This window comes from Carassius auratus, chromosome 27 (genome assembly GCF_003368295.1).
Source record: "Carassius auratus strain Wakin chromosome 27, ASM336829v1, whole genome shotgun sequence".
NCBI classification, from domain to species: Eukaryota; Metazoa; Chordata; class Actinopteri; order Cypriniformes; family Cyprinidae; genus Carassius; species Carassius auratus.
Genome location: NC_039269.1, coordinates 12,341,971 through 12,364,059, shown reverse-complemented (window position 1 = coordinate 12,364,059; position 22,089 = coordinate 12,341,971). Strand labels below are relative to the sequence as shown.

The window sequence follows — 22,089 nt, the reverse complement described above, 5'->3', positions numbered from 1 at the left end:
ACAGCGCATTTAACTTCAATAACATAAGGAGCAAAGGGTTTTACATTTAGTTACTGACTATATATATATATATATATATATATATATATATATATATATATATATATATATATATATATATATATATATATAGTCTTAAACATTCTCACACATCCATTTTAATTCAAGCATATAAGGCCTGAGTATATATAGCCCTGAGTATGGCTATATATTATATTTAACATTAAATGTGCATATGAAACATATCAGAACATTATGAATTATATCTAAACCAGTGTTACAAACACCATTACCAATTTATTATTGATAGCAAAATAAATATTTAGATACAAGATTAGATTAATCAGGAAGACAATTTAGGCTAATATGAAAGGATGACTTGTAAAACGAATTGTATGCATGTTCAGCTACCCCAGGAAAAGGCCAAAGTCGCACAACACAACAAACCTATATCTTACCAACACACCAATATAATTCAAAATGCTAACCAAAAGAACTGGTTTATTAATATATTCCCATTAACTCATTATAAATGCATTGCCAGGGCTACCTTATCCAACAACAAAACCTGTTGTTGTTATGTTGTGTCAGCCGTCGTAGTAAAACGAGCACGAGCGCCATCTAGTGTTGAAAACAGAGGCTACTGGAATCTCACATAGACAGTAAAAGAAAGGAATCTCACCACACGGTACTTTCAGAACAAATCACTACCAAATCGCCCCATACCATACAGCTCAATATATTTTCATTCTTGTGCACAACATTTGAAACAGTTGTGTCTGTAATTTCAAGTGGTTGTAAGGATACACTATATTAAATACATTAACAGAACGCGCGTTCGTTTCTTTGATTAGTCTTGCCTGCGCTTACGTCGATTTATTAATGGCGCTGCTAGTCAACGGTTTGATTAGTGATGTCTGGGCTTTTCATAGAAACGCCTTCCTGCCAGAGCTGTTGCGTACGCCGCCGGTTTAGTGGTGTGTTCGCGTGTGCTTCTTCGTTTTTTACATTTAAACTCAGTTTAATTTTTTTATTTTCCTCTAAACATCTGAAATGGGTAAGAAAGAAGAGGAAGAGATAATTCGGATCGCAAAAAAGATGGATAAAATGGCACAGAAGAAGAACGGGGTGAGGTGTTTTGTCATGAATGAATTCCCAGACGAGGCTAACGTAGCAAGCTAACAGCTATATACATGAAGAAGAACTGATTTCATAATCTGTAGCGAAACTGGGGAGCTGTTTTCTTAAATAGATTTAGTGATTAATGCTTAAATGTAAAAAATATAGAGTGGTTTAGTTTGTTTTTTAAGAAACTCAACGCTTAACGGGCAAATTAGCAACATTAACGTTAACTTCGCTATTAGCGCGGAGACGCATTGGGTCAGTCAGCGGGAGGCAGTAATGCTACTGATTTCTTCTAAAATGATAATAAAAAAATTATTCTGGCGTTCAGTATGCTTATGCATATATAACAAAGCAAGATTTTACACAGATGGTGTCGGTAAAAGTGATGTTATGATAATTAGATGTTATGCTACATAGTTCCTTCTGTTGACGTTTCATGCTTGTGTATGATTTAAGTTTATTGTTTCTATCAGTTTATCGTAGTGCAATGTATTTTACTAAGTAGTGTTCATTTACTTTTTATTAGGTTGGTGCACTGGACTTACTAAAGGAACTAAAGAATATCCCCATGACCCTGGAGCTTCTGCAGGTATGTTGTATACTCTGTTGTTCACTGCTCATTCATTCATGCTTCAGTAATAGAATTTAAAGAGAAATTTCTTCTGCTTTTCTTATGAACAGTCTACGAGGATCGGGATGTCAGTCAATGCCATCCGCAAGCAGAGCACAGACGATGAAGTGACCTCACTGGCCAAGTCCTTGATCAAGTCCTGGAAGAAACTGCTGGGTAAGTGTAATAAAGAAAAGGGATGCACCCATACCATTTTTACAGAACCGATCCAGTACCAAAGATTCTGAGTATCAGCCGAGACCGATCCGATACCACCTCTGTTTTTATTTTTTAATCAACATAGAATTTCTACATCTCATTGTTTACTTGATCGTTACTTTAAACATAATCTACTAAATATAGACAACTTAATTTTAAAAATAATAAATGAAAAAAATATACATAATCAGACAAAAATACTATTGTAAACTAGTTTAGCAGCAAAACGTTATTCTAGAAAAATCATGAGTGCACAATAATTTGATAATCTAAACATTATTTAGTGGGGAACTAATCTAAGTGAACACATGTAGGACTAAATCTGGTGAAATGTTCCATTGCTTTTTTTTTCTTTTTTTTAATGTAAAATACATTAATGAAAAGCTCTCTCTCTCTCTCTCTCTCTCTCTCTCTCTCTCTCTCTCTCTCTCTCTCTCTCTATATATATATATATATATATATATATATATATATATATATATATATATATATATATACATACACACACACTAGAAACTAAAATACTTTTATTTTAAATGTATATGATTGGCATATGATAGATAGGACAGAACAAGAGTGGCTATTCATAATCTTTCATTGCACAAAAGTAATATAATACGAAGGCTCAATACAGAGCGAAGTGCTTATGCACATCCTGTGTGCAGAATAATGCACTTGAGGCAACATGGAGTCACAGTGCTCAGCATAAAAAAGTTCAAAGTCAAAAGTGAAATGAGATTAATGCGTAGTTTATTAAATCTGTGCAATAGTTTGATCCTTTTCTTTTAACAGTTTTAAATCTCATTTACTGTGTGCTCTTGGAGAAAGTTTCGTTGTCTTGACTGTTGAAAACCAAATGTGACTCACAGCTTGAATGCTTAATGGAGGATGACATACAGCCGCAGTGGAGGGAAAAGTTTACATGAACTTGACTTAAATATTCCTCTGCACTTCACATTAAACTATGGAAAGGCTTCAGAACACTTGGAATATAGTGCACAAAAACTTTATGCTGCTTTATAATGTTTTTGTGCCTTTCGTACGGCTTAATAATAACAGATTAATATACGCACAATAACGGATTTGGATCGGTCTCGGCCCAGTATCAGAGCTGATACCAATATTGAGTATTGGATTGGTACATCCCTAATCAAGAAATAACACTGGCATTTTCATTTAAATCTATATTTAAGCAAAAAATTTATTTTAAGCATTTCACACAAGTTTTCCTTCCATCTTTACAGTTTGGTTGAATTCCTCATATGTAGTTTCTTGGTTATTAAGAGGTCGTAAAATGCTTGAATCTGCATGTTTATATCTAATTTATACACTAGCTGCCATTAAAGTATCAATTCCGTTTGAAAACAAAGATTAAACCAGTCATTGCACTGCACACAATTTTTTTTATATAAATAAATTTTTTCTTATTTGTCAAATACTTTCTGGGGCTTTGTGCATAATATGTATAAAACTGTATAATTCCAAAAACTGTAGCTGTTGCTGTTAATATAATTTCAAGTTTCTTTTTGAGTTTTACTTGACTAACATTTAATGTAAGTCACCATGGGTTTGTGTTGTTGTCATACCATTAATTGCCTGTATGTGGTAGCAACTTCAGGTTTCCTTTTGTAACAGATTTCCTACTGAGTCACCACAGAGATATATATAGGCCAGTTTCTGATCATTGTTAGTATTACACTGATGACATTTTTAACGAGTTTGTTTTGACATCCAGATGAACCTGCTGCGGAAAAGAACTCGGAAGAGAAAAAGAAGGAACGCACAACACCAGTGGTTTCACCGTCTCAAGCCAGCCCAGAACCCAGAGAGGAGAGGTACCTAGACCATGTTAATGGTCATAAAATTATTATCAAATTTAATAATCACATTGTTATTGTTCTTAGGCCCTGAATACTGCTTCATCAAGCTTTCACACCCTCTTTAACTTTTTCATCTATCTTGTTATTTCTCTCTCAGCTCGAGCAGTAATTCTAGCAGTAAGAGTGAGTCTGTGGATGTTACACCCAACACATTGATAGCCACTTTCCCACGAGCACCAGGCACATCTGACTCAGTCCGTATCAAGTGCAGGGAGATGCTGTCAAATGCTTTGCAAACAGGAGGCAAGTCATGGCAGGCAATGTTTCCGCACATACATTCTTCTCCTTGTTAAGTTACCATACAGTGTCTTGCCAAGTGTATTTAGACTTGTTACTTATTTTGTTATAAATCATTCATAACATTCAAACTTCAGTGAGGGTGCAAAATACATTAATAACTTTAATTAATGCTTATGTAACGAGGATAAGGAAATTATTGATAATTGGTCTATAATATATCAGTACGTTTTAAAATGTAGTTTGTGTCGTGTTATTTTTCTTTTAGATGACTACATTGCGATTGGTGCTGACTGCGATGAACTTGGAGCTCAGATTGAAGAATATATCCTTTTCATATTCATCCCAAAAAATTTTTTATTGAAATGTGAGCAAAGTCTAAAAAATACTAGTTGCCAGCATGCTGAATTTCACACGCATTTCCTTGACCAGCTTGTACGTATCTTTTTGGAGTTCAAAAACACTGATATGAAATACAAGAATCGTGTACGAAGCCGAATCTCCAATCTTAAGGATGCAAAGAACCCCAACCTGAGAAGGAATGTGCTGTGTGGGAATGTGAGTCCAGAGCGCATAGCAAAAATGACAGCAGAGGTGAGTGACAACCAGTATTTAGTAATTCTAGGAACATGTTCTCTCTCATACTGATGGTACGGAAATCTAAATCCAACAGGAAATGGCAAGCGATGAGCTTAAGGAGATGAGGAAGACTCTGACCAAAGAAGCCATCAGGGACCACCAGGTGTCCACTTCAGGAGGCACCCAGACTGACCTGTTCACTTGTGGGAAGTGCAAAAAGAAGAAGTGTACCTACACCCAGGTAATCATACACAATGCTTTATGAATATTGGTATAGGTTTTATATATACATGTACATTTTATAAACGCACAACTTTCTTTAGGTTCAAACTCGAAGTGCTGATGAACCAATGACAACATTCGTCTTCTGCACTGAATGTGGAAATAGGTGGAAGGTATGTTATTCCTTTTGCTGTTTTATTTTGTTGTATCCATTGAGTAATTCAATCGATGAATATTTCATTAACGCTGTCTCTATTCAATCTGTTTCCACAGTTCTGCTGAAGCTGGGGGTTGTTCTCGGTGTTTGGAGATGTAGCTAAATTCCAGGACCACGTTTCTGTATCATGGACAACAATTTAATGGCGCACCTGATGTACAAAGGGCCACAATAGATCCCATCAACCGCTTGTTTTATTATAATGGTCCACAAACTCATGTCCTGTGTTTTAACTTGACGTTTAGCTAGGCCATAGGCCTTTGGACTATGATCAATGTTGTTGAATTTCTGTTTTCTTTTACCATCACTTTTTATACGTAGTTCAAAATTTTGACAACATTCATATTTAGATAGTTTTGCTCTGCTCTAAAGAAAGCTAGTCAAAGCTTTAATTTTCCTAGACAAACTTGCCCATTTTAAAATAAAATGCTTTTAGCGTATGTTTGCTTTTGGTGACGACTCAAGATTTTTTGAAAACCTTGTTCATTTGGAAGCTACTTTGAGTCTCTTTGTCACTCTGAATTATACATATTTATATGCATGATCTACAAATTTTTACTGTGTACATGGCTTTTACTTTCAGGAGTAAAATGATTTAAAGATTGATGGTGATTGTGATTTTATAAGTCATCTTAAGATGCTACATAAAACATCTGAGATGGTTGATTTTTCTTATCAATTATCTTTTTTTTTGCTGTTTTTAAGTTATTTACAAGAAAATTAATAGTCTTATAGATTAAGGTTTCTAGGTTCTTATCTTTTTTTTTTTAAATATTGGAAACTCTTTAATGCTTATATCAGAAATGCAGGCCTCTTATGAGTGCAAGTATAATATAGAACAGCTTTTTATAATAACTTTTTGAGCATGGTAGGGATCTGAATTGCTTTTTTTTTCTGTTAAGTCGATTTCTCCAAAAAGGGACATCATTTAACAAGCAAAAAACAGCATTCCCCGTAAAATAGATTTATGATGACGAGATAATGTGTTGTAAAGAAAACACATGTTTTGGCAATGTTATTTTTGACATCAGCAGTCAATACAAAGTGGATAGTACTTTCCTTTTGCGGCCAGATGACATGTTGCTCAGTTTAGTGAATATCTATCGCTTTCTTCTCAAATGATTTAGCTGTAGTACCCACTACCACCTTGATGTCCTAACAAGCCCCTTGCATTAGCAATATCTCATCTGAATACCAAACAACCCTTTGGTGGTTGTTCTTGACATCCTTTTGTGCATATGGAAAACAGGAGGTTTATATCATCCAAAAACCGCTGCATCTTTGCTCATCATTTACAGTAGTTTAAGATAAGGAGAGCAGCTCATCCATTTTTAATAAGAAAATGTTAACATTATGAATGCTCTTTATATATATATATATATATATATATATATATATATACACTAACTTTAGTCCTTAGGAACTGTTAAATGGGAAGCACACTTGTTTCAAGGTTCTTTTGTGAGGTTCCCAGGTGCATCCTCTCCAGGAGAGTGAGTGGGCAGCACCGTAAATGAAGACCAAGCAGAAACCCCTGTGGTTATTCTGAACATTTGGATTCATTATTTACTGTATGTGTCAAATGTTAAATATAGATCAAATAATTTTTGGAACTGGTAATTTTTTAAAGAAAAAAATATTTTAGACCTGTAGATTATATCAGTGTATTTTTATAAATATTTCTTATTAATTGGCAACTTAATGTATTGTATATGTACTATACATTTATTTTATAAATGAGGGCACTGCATTTCTATATTATTCAGTAATTTCCCAACTTATAGAACAGTAGAATGAGTAAATTAGACAGCAATGTATTGGTGAGAAACTACACCTCGAAGTTCCCATGATCCCACAAACTCATACGTCAATCCACATTCTGCAGTTTTGACAACAATCACACATTTTCAAATTATTGTGCTTTATTGTATCTTAAAGATTCCAAATGCCCACAAATTATTATTTTTCTCAATTCATGAAAACAAAAAAAAAACTAATCTGATTACTGTAAACATTCACATATTATTAATAAAAAAAATTATTCGACTTTTTATGTAAACTGATTGGAAAATAACACTTTTTTTGTATACTTTACAGAACAACAACAAAAAAGAGATAAAGAAAAAAAGATTTATAGGCAGTATAACTCCAAACCATTGGCTTAGCAGGATTCCTCAGATCTTACCCTGGAGGGCCAATGCACTGCAGAGTTCAGCTCCGACCCTGATCAATCTCACCTACCTGTATTTTTTTTAAAGATCCTGAAGACATTGATTAGCATGCTCAGGTGTGTTTGATTAGGATCAGAGCTAAACCCTGCAGGAAAGTGGATCTAGTCGGCCAGATTTGAGGATCCCTGGCTTAGACTGTGATGATTGAGGTCGATCTATGTCAGCGGTTCCCAATCCCAGTCCTCGCGCCATTTAAGTTTTCTATATTCGGAACATTAATTCATGGATTTACAATGCACCGCTGCCTGCAGTGCCTCCACACAGATGAGTGTCACATCATATACCTCTAAATAAATAGAATTTAAATTAATGTCTTTCGAACTGGAATCCTGACGGAATATCTGGTGAAGGCGCGAGGACTGGGATTTGGAAATGCTGATCTATGTGGTGAATCCCTCAGCTCAAATTGCACATATCAATTGCACATTTCATATTAAGCTAATCTAAGACAAGTAGAAGCACCACCATGAAATACATGCTGATGTACATCTGGACTCAGATCAACAATCTTAATGAATTGTAACACACCCACTTCAACACTTGACAAAACCAATGGTGTTTTTCACTCCAAAAGCTGGAGGCAATAGCTCAATTCAGAAGTCACCACCATGCAGGACAAGCCATCTCATGAATGATCAAAAGCCCAGAGTCTACGTACTCAGTGTGGCAAGAGTTTAAATCAACTATTGCCAAAAAAGAGATGTCACAAAATTGAATGTCAAGGCACTTCCCCGAGTGAGGATCTTGTCTTTGAGCGACATGAAAGTCAGGCAACAAAGAAATTCACAGAACTAAAAATATATTAAGAACTTGGCAGCTCCAATTCTAGTCCGTTGTATTGGAGAGAAAGCTAATCGCACAGTTTTACTGGACTTGGCTACTTTGGTGTCATCTACTTATGAGGGTCCTAGCAATAAAACCTGCACCTTTCCATTCAGGGCTCATGTTTAGCTCTAAAACGCATTTGATACTGTAATACAATACCTGCATGTTAAATCACTTCTATCCGAGGTTATTCGTATAAATATTAATACCTCTACATACTGTACACTAATGAAGCTTTCCGTCTTCATAGTGTCTTTGGGTTGAGTACATGCAAGGAATAGTTGCCATGTCCAACCAAATCTTAGTTGAATCAATGAATGCTATGATATAGAAAAACACTTATGGATAGATGATACTTATGTAAATACATTTTTGATATTTTCTAGCAGTACAAAAGGCAGGGGAAATAACTGTACTAAGCTGAGATATGAAATTTGATTTTATATACCTGTAATAATACATGTTCCCCCCTTCAATTATAATTTTTAGTTTTTCTCTTTATTTCTGATAATGATGATTTCTCATTGGAGATGCCAAGTCATTGTGATAGGGATTTTTTTGATAAAGTGGATGAAACAATACTGTTCACAACATGGCATCGAAGTGTTGCCTTGACTTGAGCTTTGATTCTCATACGCATTTTTCATAAACGGGCAATACTTGTTACCCATAATTCCCTTTTCTTTAAATATTGTAACACAAGAAAAAAAAATGTTGAAGAACTGTAATACAAATTCATAAATATATCTACTGTATATACTGTATATAGCCCACGATTGGTATCACATCTTCCTTCGAACATTAATACAAAAACAAAAAAAAGAATTCCAACACAAAGAAAATCGATTATTTTCTTAAAAACATCGAAACGCACTGATAATCCTTTGGAGCATCTTTTGCTATGCTGATCTGTAGCAGTACTTGTGGTGTTGAGCCCTCAGGAAATTTGAGACATTTTTTTTAAAAATCCAGTGACCTGGAGACCTGAGAGTCTTTTTTTCAGGTACAGATCGCTATAGCGTTAAAATCCCTGGGAGGACCCATGCTGGGGTCCTTTTAAACATATTCTACACAAGAATAAGTAACGAACAAAAGCTAGGGAGGGGGCATTCGACCGGGATCACAGAGATCTAAGATTCCACCGACTGCTCAGAGACCGTCTTAAGCAGGTTTTTGTATGCTGACGAGTTCATGAATCGAGGATACGAGTCTCTTTGCATTAGTGTGAATATCTGGAGCTGGGCATCGTCAAACGTGTGGGATGTTGGCTCCAGCATGTTCCTGTTTATAACCTCTCGAACTCTAGAGTCGAGGCTCACCTGAAAAAAAGCCCAAAAAACCAGAATATTAACCACCCTGATTATACAGGAAATGTGATTAGGTTGTTTCTAGATGTGCTGATGTGTTCTCTCACCTCTTTGGGTGAGAGGATAGAGATGTAGTCTTCATATATTATCCGCGCCTTCTCCTCTATGACGCTCTTATTGGTTTCCTTACTGAATTCCTCGCAGGCCAACCAGAAGAGCATGTTTTCTTCACTGAATTCTGTGCGCAGAAACTGCCGGAAGGCACTTCTTCCAGCGGGGCAGTGCATCAGTTTGTCAAAAGATTGCCCCCACAAGCAGACCTCCTCCGCAGTCGGTTTCAGACTGCCAAAAAACAGAGGGGTCTTAGTCAACTGTGGCAACAAACACATCACTAACAGTTTTCTTCTGTTCTTCACGTCTATTTTTTCATGAAATACTGTTAAAGCAAAAAATATTTTAGGTGTAATTTGTCAGAAATGTTAATGTTGCAGAACTATAATAATTCATTTAAATTAAAACAAATAATTTTTGGGGGTAATTTGTAATAAAGTTGCTTACTACAGAAAAATAATCATTAGTTTAAATAAAAATAAAGAATATTTTGAGGTAATTTGTCAGAAAGTTGCATCCTACAGAAAAATTGTAATGCAGTTAAATAATAAAAAAAAATATATATATTTTATGTTTAATTTCTCTGAACATTGCATCTCACAAAACTACAGCAATTAATTTAAATAAAAATACAGAATATTTTGGGATAATTTGTCGGAATGTTGCATCCTAGAGAAAAAATAATAATGTTTTGGGGTAATTTGTAAGTTGCATCCAACAGAAAAATAGCAACTCATAAAACAAAATGTATTTACAAAAAAACAATTATGAGTAATTTCTCAGAACGTTGCATCTCACAAAACTACAGCAATTAATTTAAATAACAATACAGAATATTGTGGGATAATTTGTCAGAAAGTTGCATTCTACAGAAAAAATTGTAATTTATATAAATTACACATCATATATATATATATATATATATATATATATATATATATATATATATATATATATATATATATATATGTGTGTGTGTGTGTGTGTGTGTGTGTGTGTGTGTGTGTGATATGTAATGTATCAGAACCTTTCATCTCACAAAACTACAGTAATTAATTTAAATAGAAATAAAGAATATTTCTATTAAAAAAAAAATATATATATATATATATATATATATATATATATTTTTTTTTTATAAAACAAAACTAATACAAAATACAAAAAATTTGATTATGAAGTTATAAAAGCCTTTTTGGGTTTCAATATTTTACAGAAAATGCTTTTATTTATTTATTTTTACATATAAACATCCAATAATACCTAATTAATATAACATTATAGCTATTATAGCTAGCCAATATTTTACGTTTTTTTTAAATGACCTGCAAGTTACTTTGTGTGTGTGTGTGTGTGTGTGTATTTTACTAAACCTCTTCCAAATAAAAGGCTAGAATGACTGACCTTTCCTCCAAGTCTGCATTCCCCTCTGCTTTAAAATCATATGAGGCTCTCCGGTTCCTCTCATCTCTGTCTTCATTCCTAACAGTGAGACTGCAAGGTAGTAAACACATCATGATCCCAAGACACCTAACAGTAGGCATTAGGAAGCCTTGGACTATCTTTCACCAGCTCAGTGTTCAGTTTATATCTGTAACTGGTGCTCATTATAAGCTCACAGCCAGAATATCAAGAGCTCGGGTGTTTTTCAAAGCAGATGTCTTGGGATCTCAGACACTTCAGTAAAAATGACATCATACTTGCAGAATGAGCAAAAACAGTATTAAAATCACATCTAAGCAACAATCCAGGTATATTTACTGTAGTGTAGATAAGTAACAATCTTGTCAAATGCAATTATTTTCTTATAATACAGTGATTTCCTGGCCATTAGTTTGGCCTGAAACAAACCTTGTTAGATAAGATCTCACATTAGCAGCGTAACGAAAGAAAAACTCCTACCAGGAGCAGCTGCAGCAACAGCACCAACAGAAGCAGCAGGCATTGGAGCCACGGTTCCCCTGGCTGGGCTGCTCGTTCTGTCCCGGTGCTGTGGTGCCCGGCACCAATTCCTGCTGCACCGACATCTGCCTCTTTCGCATCTCCATCCGCTCTGATCCCATGGGCTGCAGGAAACAGGATGCAACTGAGACGGAGCCAATACAACTGCAGCCACAGAGATCAACGGGATGAATTAATGGCACAACAAACAAATGTAGGGTTTAAATATTGGAGGAAGTTATTTTCCTCAAGTCCATTTAAACATTTTGTGGTTTCCAATGGAGAAAAAAAAAATATCTTAACGAAACAACACATATGCACGAAAGTGGCTTCCATTAACTGACCGTGTTAGAAAATAAAATAATGGATGGCAACCCCCACAAGATGCCGTATTCACATAGAAATTAGCAGAAGGGGACATGTTTTAACTTGACCAGAAACCCAAATGTCCTAGCATATCACAAACACTAACATGACCTAACATGTTGTCATACTTAATTCAAGCATCTCTCCATAGCTGCTTTGAATAAATGGATACAACCCATACATAAAGACTTGTCTTTTCTTTTCTTTTTTTTTTTTGTAAAGGCTTTTTAGGTTTCGTGTGGAAAAAGTCATTTTTAAAACTAATAACTGATAGATTACAGTTTCTACCATATCTGAATCATAAGCATGTTGATGAAATAGCTTATTATCATAAGATAATTATCACATTCAGTGATACAGTGCTTAACATTCTACAAACCTGCTTAGGCCTACAGCACAATAAATTTAGACTTGTTGCCATGTGGGTGGGTTTCTCTCTGTTTCTTCAAGCTTTGGTGTCTGCATCGATTTAAACAACCTGGCTTTAGGGTTCAAACAAACCGTGCATTGGATAAAACCCGAAGGTTATTTGCGAAGGAATGCATAGATACAAGTTATAATTGTTAGGCTACACAGCTCCTGATCAATCGTTTTGTTCTTGCTGTGGTAACTCCAAAGAATCGGGGAAACAAATTCCTCGCTTGAGCTGAAAGATGTTGGAATATTTGGGGGTAGGAGGGAACGCAGCACGCATCTAGCTAGAGTAGGATCCCTTCAGCACTGATCACAGCCTCTGTGCATAAGAAATGCTCGAGCCGTGATTGATAGTAATAAACACGATTTAAAAAAAGAAAGAATAATAATTTGGTATTTTGCGGATTTTTTTCTCTGCATGATTTCACGACTAGCAAACGATGATGATAGCACTGGCTCACAGATAAGCCTGATATGTTCTGCTAGATTTTACAGAAGCAGAACGCACGAAAATTATAGCTTTAAATGTGAACCGCATCCTTAAAGATGGGGCGCACTGGGAAAAATCAAAAGACAGCGCATTCTGCTCAGAAACAACTAACAGCATTTGCATCGCATATCCTCGCATTGCAAAGTGCTACCATGAATTCCAGCTACAATATCTCTTTATCGCCCAGGACAACCATCGAAAAGACGTTTCTGTCAAACATGACATGTCATCTTCAACAATCAAAATTAAAGATCGTTTTCTCCACAGATACCCTGTATAGGCCTACTTAAAAAAAAAACATCTTAGGATCCCCATACTTACAATTTCACCATGTATGCCCAGAGATAAGAGATATTCTTTGCCTTGATTACATCCGTTGGCATAAGGATTTTTTAAAGACCGGCTGTTTTTAGACAATGCGCATGCGTGTCTCTCGCGAGCTGTGGCGGTGCTAGCGTAAATCCTCTGGATGTCACTGATTCACGATGCACTTATATCTAACGGTGAAATACGACATATTTAAATGTTTTCCTGCATTCCTGCGGTTTTTACTTTCAAATTATTTGCACACACAACGCCATGCATCCGCATGCGGTTTGTCAATCGCGAATCGCGAACGTCAGCTAGTAGCCTAAAACGTTTTTTATTGCTTCGTGTGTTTAATGGAGTAGGATGTCTAGGTTTAACACTGTCGCCAATGAAATGAGTGCTTATGCAGACCGATTGTGTCCCTGTGAGCCTCACATAAGGTGTCAGTAACGTGTTATTGAGTGTGGCTGACAGGGTTATGGTGGACCATGGACTTAAAATGTGAGGAAGACCCTCGCCCTAAGCACAGTAACATCATAAGGAGGTTCCCTTTCTCGCCAGGAACCAGGGCTTTCTTTTAGAGTCTCTGGTGACATAATAGTTTCTGTTGTAGCCTACTCTTGGATCAAATTTGTGCATTGTACAATGTAATAAACATTCACCAAATTCTCTCAGGAACTTGGTCCGAAATTACCCAGTCTCTGATATGGCTGGAATGTTTTCTTATTTTTACATGGAATATTCAAATTCGAAGTTCTCAAATTACAAGCCTCTTCCCCCTTTTGCCTAAAACATACTCACTTATTTATTCTCTAATATGGTTCATAGATTGAGATGGTTGGATCAAATCTTGGTGAGAGAATAGAAGCGGATCGCAGCACAACGGACTCTGTCCATGGTCCTGAATTCTCATCAACATCAACAGTAGCAATCAAAAGCATATAAAAACTCGTCGTTCAATGACACTGCTGTAACTCATTATATTGTAAGCATGATAACGGTTATAGACTGATATGAAAACGCATACTTCAACTCAACCACATGACGTGTTCATTTGGTGACATAATTAGCAGTCGCATTCAGTCGTGATTATCATCTTTACTGGTCTACGGCCTTTCATTGGGAAATCTAAGGGCATTAGTGACATCTGCTGGAGCTCTGAGCAGAATTGCTGGTAAAACAAATGTTAGTAAGACATCAAAGATGAATCTGCTGTGCATATCATAAATGCCGTATTTAAAGGTGATAATGTGCGATGAAAATAATATCCTATCCATCTGAAATACTTGAATAACGTGAAACTATAGATCTAGATGTAGTGTATGTGGAGATAGAGCCATTACATCCGACCACTGTGTAGGAAAAGAGAGTGGGAGAGGCACAGCTCTTTGCAAACACTAGGTGGTACTGTTTGACCGTTTGTATAGGCCTATACCCTTTTCCCAAATAACTCCAGTGTTTAATGACTAGGGCTGCATATTTTAGATTCATTTGCATCACTATATATCAGTTCTGATAATCCTTTTAGTGTGCTTTAAAGTTTGTTGATTTTAGGTTGTGGCCTGTTTTGAACGAATGTTGTAAAACAAGTAGTGAAATTGAATGTTCTAATCAGTCTTAGACTAAATATAAAATATCACCCGGTGTCACATTCAGAAATGGAGCTCAAACAAGCACCAAGAACATTAGCTTGTGTGTTCCAGCACCTTCTAAAAATGCACACACTGGCTTAAGCTGCTCTATCCAAGACAGATGACAAGTTTTAATGCAAACATTAGATATCTGAAATCATTCTTCTTAGTGTGCTTATTTTTTATGCAAACAGTAGCCTTCCAGATGGAAATCAAAATATATAGTCAAGAGAATACAGTAAATTGCTCATTTAGATTGGCATCAGTAAAGCTAAAAGTCTATAATCTATAAGCTGACATATGGCCACAGCCACAGTTTCTTCAGAGTTATGACTTAATTATGACTACATGTAATTATTTTTAATGTTTTTTGCTATGTGACTGTTTATTGGACCAGCATTTTGTGACAAAGTGCAGGATTTCTGTAACCCCGATACATATTCTTACAAAAAGTGAAAGGTCTGTTCTGAAATTATTTTGTATCGAGACCAATTCCTTAATGCCAATAGCGGTGCCAAACTGTTCTTTCTGACCTTTGAAAAAGAAAGGTCAGGAAAAACATAAACTGAGAACTCTCGAGGAGAGCAGAAGCTGGTCTTGAGGTTCGTGCCATTTTCGAATTGATCTCTATGAAGGTCATTAGAGTTTCTCTTTTATGAATTTAAGACATTCATTAAAAATACACCAGATGTCCACCGCTGTAAGTTTCAAGGCCAGTCAGGTGTTTTATATTAAACTGACTGTGACATCATCTAACAAAGAGCTTTTTAATCTTGATATTAGTTCCTTTGAAAGTGTTCCTTTCAATGAGAACAAGCTCTGAATCCGAAACTGTCATTTTCCCTCTGACATAATTTAATAACTAAAAGAGACTGTCTAATTTCTATCCAACATGCTGATGTCAAGATGTCAAGATGTCAAGATGTCAAAGGGCAACTATGTAGGGCTCAGTCTAGAAAAACCTGTCACATTTACTCAGATGTTTCACAATGATGAGTGTGATGGGTCATACTTTAATCATTATAGCCAATTCAGAAAAATATGTATCTCCTGATCCTTTTTTTTTAATTTATATTTTTTTTTATATTCTGTGTAATCTGCCACCAAGTGCCTAAAAACAAAACAAGTTTAAAAACATACATTTTGCATATCAGTAGTACCTATTGTGTCTAATTAAGGGATAGTTAATCTCGAATGGAAATTACACTCTTATGTCGTTTCAAAAAAAAAATTGTCTATACAATAAACTCTTTCGGGTCCATTCTTGTTTTGGGCATCACTAACTTTATAGACAAACTGAAACCTTATACAAATTGATCTGTTTGTGTTCCACAGAAGAATTTAAGTAACATGAGGTTGAGTAAATCTTATTCATTTTTAGGTGAACAATCACTATAAAAGAAAAAGCATGACTGTAGTGCAAATTTGTACATACTAAAGATATAGTGAGATTTCAGAATTCCATGTTCCTATAATCAACAATAAAGCTATGGAAATTATACTTTAACTGTATAGCCCAAGGAGGATTGGCCCCCTGGTGCACCCTGGTGTCTCTCAAGTTTTTTTAGTAAGGTGATATGCACATAAACTTAAACCATGATATGCGTCAGTTTAAATATAGCAAAGACACACTCACTACACCAAATTTGTATTTAAACTCAAACCATACAATTACTAATCCTCAATATCACCTCAAAAAAGTTTGTTAACTTCAATTGACAACTATTATAAATCCCACTTAAATGTTATAAATTCATTAATCTGCAGCCTACCCTGTCACCCAGCTTTAAATGTGGACTTTAACAAATAAAGTTATTATAAACACTGACATATTTTTTTTAAATAAGCTGTTAAATAAATTTTTCTGTATTTTAGCATAAGAGTGGGTGCCCCCATTTAACTTGAATATCTGAGACTTTCGTTATCATCAGTTTCCAGTTATTTTTACAAAACCGCTTGTTATGCTCCTTGTTACTGCATACTGGCATGTCTTATTGTAATATTTTAATTTATTGCCTGACTAATAAACACACTGGATTATAGCTCAAATAGTTTTATGGTTTACTGCACTTCGTCATCGTTTACCTATAGCGGTTAATGAATTTGAAGTCTTGCTTCACAGAAAATAGCTTACTTCCGTGTTGCACAATATTATATAATCACTCTTCTAATTCCGAAGTTGAACTGCCAAAGTATTTTTGATGTTTGTCGTGATGTCTGAGTGTTTAAAAATAAGATTTCATCAAAAACTCAAAGTGTAGATCTTATGTGTTCAATCGTGTTGGTGTGAAGCTATTAGTTTTAAACAAAATGTGTTGCGTAAATTGTGTTGCACCTACTTGATTATGCAATCATTTAGTCAAATACTCTTAATCCGTTTTCAGACAGGAAGGCTTCTAGAAATAACCTGATCACATCAAAGAGAGCTGCCTCCACAGACAATAAATAACACCCTGAAACCATTGGTATAACTCTATGGAAATGGAAAGCATTTGTTACTGTGAAAATTTGTACTTCCTCATCATAGTAAATATAGCTGTCAAGAATGACAAGATGCTCTTTTTTAAAGCTCTTGTGGCTCTCATGCATGGCTATCTTTAAATAATTAATAGTGCTGACATGATTCAGGTTGGAGCATACTCTGACTTACCTGAAAGGATATGGGATCCTTTGATCTGTCCTCTGTATTATCATTCTCATCCTCATTTTCATAACTTCCTCTCGCAAAGTAACCCTCATCATGCTGACAGGCCAAGAGAAGATGCCGTAGCTGCCCCCACATCAGAGAAAGATGAACGCTCTGTACCACAGAAGAGGGCTGGACCTCCCACCTTAAGATGATTCTGTTACATGGCATAGCTCATCAATAGCCTTTCAGTGTTGTTAAAGAACTTACACGTTCCCAAAGACCCAAAGCCATGAGGTTTCTCATGATCCACTGCAGTTTCACATCTCTGGTCAGCAGGTATCTTAACAAAAGGAACTTAAACAGAAGACAACAAATGAGAGCAGCACTTGGTGAACAGGACAGAAAAGGGATTACACTTGTGCATGTCCCATCGAGTCTGATCCCTCAGTGGTTTAGTGCACTTCAAAGGCTTAGGACAGATTAAACACAGGATGTGTGCGCCTGTCGTTCACAGCCATGAGTGTGTGGCGTGAGCGACATTTTGAATAAAGTGGATGCATTTATAGAGTACAATAAAAAAGAACATCACAAGTCAAATGTGGTTAAAGGTTCAATTTGTAATATATTTGCAGCAAAATATCCAAAAACCACTAGGCCAGTGTTATATATTTTGTCCAGCTGATTACTAACAATATATCGATATATATATATATATATATATATATATATATATATATATATATATATATATATATATATATATATATATATATATATATATATATAAAATTATATCTCTAACTACTTGTAGATCATGAGAAAATTCCCATTCTAAACAGTGACACGGGGCAGTGCAGTTGCCTGTCAATGACGTTAGTTAGCCTTTGTTTACCGCCTTTACTGACGTAGAAACCACATGACAACCGTGTCGTGGACAAATGCGGAAGTAGTTTCTAGCGTCCAGCAAACCAATAGCTTGTTTTCAAGCAGTTCCTTATTTACTTCTTCTTGCATGTTTAATGGTGGGTTGTGTTACTTATTTATGGAACATAATTACTGTTTACCGTCTGCCGCTGGTTCTGTCGACAAGGACAGCTCCCATAAACGTAAGCCAACTTGCCAACCAAACGACCCAAGAAGAGTTTGGGACAAGAGGAGAGAAAGAGCGAGGATAAATATCAGTGTTGCATTTGCCAGATGGAGAGAACTTCGTGACAAACTTCAACTAGAAAGAGATGCTGATCTTGCTCATGTTTTACTCAACAGGTGAGTTGTTTTTATTCGTATCTTTACAGAAAACGTATGCTATTATAACTTTAAACAAGATTGGTATTATGGGGCATACACACCAACCGTGGGGCATCGCATCTCTAAACCCGCGCGAGGACGCGTCTGATCTATAGTCTGATCACATCTTTGCATCCGTTAAATCCATGATTTATCTTTCTATCTGATTGATGGCCTTCAGCGTTTGGGTAGAAGACAACAAATCTCATCATTCCACACTCATTCTTAGCGTCATCAAACCACGCGATTGTTATTGTTTTGGTAGTGCGTCCTCTTGTGGCAGTTGCTACAACCTGTACCTTCAACTTGACAAATTGTTACTCTTTCATTAACTTCTATGGTTTCTGTACCTATAAAGTCATGTTAATTAATGTTTTTGATAATGTTATAAATAAATATTAAAAACATAAATTTTATACTAATGCCAAGCTATTTTATCAGGAAGAAATTGTATGTCAAATATATATATATATATATATATATATATATATATATATATATATATATATATATATATATATATATATATATTAGATTAAATTTATTCATTTAGCAGACACTTTTATCCAAAGCGACTTAAAGTGCATTCAGGCTATCAATTTTACATATCATGTGTTCCCGGGGAATCGAACCCCCAACCTATATATATATATATATATATATATTTATATATATTATTATTATTATTATTATTATTATTATTATTATTATTATTATTATTATTATCCGGTAAACCATGAATGACTGAAAAAGCCATGTAAATTCATTGGTAAAAAAAGTGGGATCTTTGAAAAATATTCATCTCTTAAAACTTCTGGAATTTTAAATCAATAATTAATATATTAGAATTACTTAATTACAATAATTTTTTTATTATAATTTTTAATTCAGTTATTAACTTTTAAATGTGTTATTTAATTTAAATTATTTCAATCATAATTATTGTAGTTAATTATGTTAATCTGGTCACTGGTTGCTGCAGGCTTAGAATATTGTTGTGTAGCTACAATAGGGGTGCTATTCAAAAACTACTGATATACATACATATGACTGTATTATATACAGATGTATATTAAATGAAACTATGGACATTTATTTACAAAAGTAGGCCTATATTATGTCAGAAATTGCTCTATAAAGCACGACTCCAATTTATTTTGTGTTTGACGTTGCATATGGTGTTCATTTCATAGAGGGCAGTTACAAATAAACTGAACAGTGAACGGATTTTAACAGATTTAAATGATTCGAACTGAGCTGAATCAAAATCCTCACCATTGCAAAGATTGTGCTCTTTAAAGGGTTAATTCGCTGGTCCACTCACATGACAGCATCACGTGACATAGATCCCGTGACGTCTTGTTGCAAATTTGACAGCAGAGGCAGTAGGTAAGCGAGAAATCAAATATATTTATAACATTTTTACTAGAATTATTGCTTATCGGGTTCACAGATAATTACCAGATAACTGTATAGTAACGTCTGACTAAACGCAAAGTCTAGGCGGTACATTTCCACCCCGCTGTTCTGCATTAGCAGTTGTCAGTGGCTCTATCCATCAGTATTTTTGTTTGTGTGTTTTGAAGACGTTTAACGAATTGTATCCAATTATTTTGAAAAGATGTGTCCAGACCTACTGAAACGTTTAGTTAATCTCATCTATATTTTAAATGAATTCGCATTTTTTTCCCTCTTTCACCCTTAGCTAACGTTAGCTGATACATTAACCTTGCTAACGTTACACTAAATCATTTTAATAGTGTTTATTAGTAACACACCGTAGATTTTTCACAGAAATCTTGTGTAAGGTTAATCTTTGTTAAACATTTTTTTTTTCCATTGTGTTACCGATTCTAACCACTTTTCGAGGTGATGTGTTAGCTGGAATGAGTATGTTACAGATGCTGCAGCATTTGTCATAGTGGCCTTTTCAGGGACAGCACATCACGATTTGATATTGTGTTCAGTTTTAAGGTCCTAATATACAAGATCTCAAGATGGATATCCGAGGGGCAGTTGACGCTGCCGTCCCCACCAATATCATCGCTGCCAAGGCCGCAGAGGTCCGAGCAAACAAGGTCAACTGGCAGTCCTACCTCCAGTGAGTACATCTCAATACCACTTCTGCTTTAATATTCATCTCCTAGATCCAATGGAACAAAAACATCTGAAATCTGGAAGCATTTTTGGTTCTTATTCTGCATACTGTGTCACAAGAGACAGATTTTTTGGACCATATGATGCCTAAAATGCTGTATTTGTGGGCAGCTCACTAGTTTGAAGAGGTCACTGAATACAAAACAAGAACAAAACCATTTGTCTGTCTTCAGAATTGTATTTCTTGAGAATTTGGATCTTGGTTTCGTTCTTTGTTACAGATCAAATAACTTAAGTTAAATTAACTTAACTTAATTTCCCTGGTGTAATGCTTCTCTAAAACAGGAAGAAGTTCTAGACTTTTTAAGGAAACTGACTTCTTTGTGTCACTGTCTTGTGACAGTTATGATTTAGGTAGTGTGTGTGTGTGTGTGTGTGTGTGTGTGTGTGTTGCTGTGTCTGTTTCTGTGTTGTATGCATAACGTTAGTCCTCCCTTAACCCTCAAACCGTATTCACTTTATAGCCCTTAATCCTGTAATTGTGGACAAATGTGGGCACAGAGGACTCAGGTGTGATCCTATTTTTTATTTATTATAAATGTTATATCACTGTCTTCGATAAAGTTTTGTCTATCCATTTATGGTGCTTTTTTAAAAAGAAATTTATTTTTGAATTTATTTACCTCAAAAAGTACCATATTTTCTATGTAAATTATGCTCTAATGTAGATCATTGTGTGTGTGTGTGTCTCTCTGTGTGTGTGTGTGTGTGTGAGTGTGTGTGTGTGAGTTTGTATGAGTGAGTGTGTGTGTGTGTGTGTGTGTGTGTGTGTGTGTGTGTGTGAGAGTGTGAGTGTGTGAGAGAGAGAGTGTGATGAGCCAGGTGGATGATTGGATCATACCAAAAAACATGGTCAGACATTAGCCCAGCTGTGTCATAGGCTCAGTGAATGCATTGTTTGTGTGTGTGTGTGTGTGTGTATGAGTGTGAGTTTTTGCCATGATGAGAATGTTGTACAGGATCAGCCCTTCATTTGTGTGTATGTTAGATATGCATTGTATTGGATCTATTAATTTATTTTTACAAACAAACAAGAATGCTCTAAATTACAGTTTTTCCCATTCATTTCTATGGGTGCCCATTTTTGACCCAAATACAAGATTAAGGAGTTTTTTTTCTTTTCACCCACTTAACATTGTAGAATTGAGTCAAAAAATGTGTGTGTGTTCAGGAGGCAAACTTAGGAAAAGTAACCAAGTCTTGTACCACTCAGATCAAGGGAAGTATTTTTTATAAATAAATCAAAATTATTTTGCCCACATTTGTCCAGAATAGGGTTTTAGGGTTAATGTTATTTACCAA

General features: G+C 35.3%; 3 protein-coding genes across 8 annotated transcripts in view; 2 read left to right on the top strand and 1 right to left on the bottom strand.

Annotated features, from left to right (window-relative positions):
- The first annotated feature begins 927 nt into the window (after positions 1-927).
- Positions 928-5,529, top strand: LOC113045526 (transcription elongation factor A protein 1-like). The gene is made up of 10 exons (XM_026205938.1): positions 928-1,128; positions 1,652-1,714; positions 1,807-1,912; positions 3,690-3,789; positions 3,932-4,077; positions 4,340-4,396; positions 4,511-4,665; positions 4,745-4,891; positions 4,974-5,045; positions 5,146-5,529. The coding sequence occupies exons 1-10, from the start codon at positions 1,054-1,056 to the stop codon at positions 5,152-5,154; spliced, it is 930 nt and encodes a 309-aa protein (XP_026061723.1). The 5' UTR covers positions 928-1,053; the 3' UTR covers positions 5,155-5,529.
- A 3,227-nt stretch (positions 5,530-8,756) lies between these two features.
- LOC113045525 (regulator of G-protein signaling 20-like) lies at positions 8,757-17,752 on the bottom strand. Of its 4 annotated transcripts, none has more exons than XM_026205937.1 (5): positions 17,365-17,752; positions 11,466-11,629; positions 10,968-11,057; positions 9,560-9,794; positions 8,757-9,464 (listed from the first exon to the last, which is right to left on the bottom strand). In XM_026205937.1, the coding sequence occupies exons 1-5, from the start codon at positions 17,569-17,571 to the stop codon at positions 9,276-9,278; spliced, it is 885 nt and encodes a 294-aa protein (XP_026061722.1). In that variant the 5' UTR covers positions 17,572-17,752; the 3' UTR covers positions 8,757-9,275. The 4 variants fall into 4 exon arrangements, with proteins under 4 accessions (XP_026061722.1, XP_026061721.1, XP_026061719.1 ...); XM_026205936.1 differs by lacking the exon at positions 17,365-17,752 and adding an exon at positions 13,096-13,244; XM_026205934.1 differs by lacking the exon at positions 17,365-17,752 and adding an exon at positions 13,096-13,177 and having other exon boundaries at positions 11,466-11,669.
- A 709-nt stretch (positions 17,753-18,461) lies between these two features.
- LOC113045524 (V-type proton ATPase subunit H-like) overlaps positions 18,462-22,089 on the top strand; it is a 45,360-nt gene continuing 41,732 nt past the window's right edge. For 2 of the 3 annotated variants that reach the window (XM_026205933.1, XM_026205931.1), the window contains exons 1-2: positions 19,922-20,019; positions 20,598-20,731. In XM_026205933.1, coding sequence (XP_026061718.1) covers positions 20,628-20,731 — 104 coding nt within the window. In that variant the 5' untranslated portion in view covers positions 19,922-20,019; positions 20,598-20,627. Of the gene's footprint in view, positions 18,610-19,921; positions 20,020-20,597; positions 20,732-22,089 lie in introns of those variants that run through there. The other variant, XM_026205932.1, reaches the window with a different exon arrangement.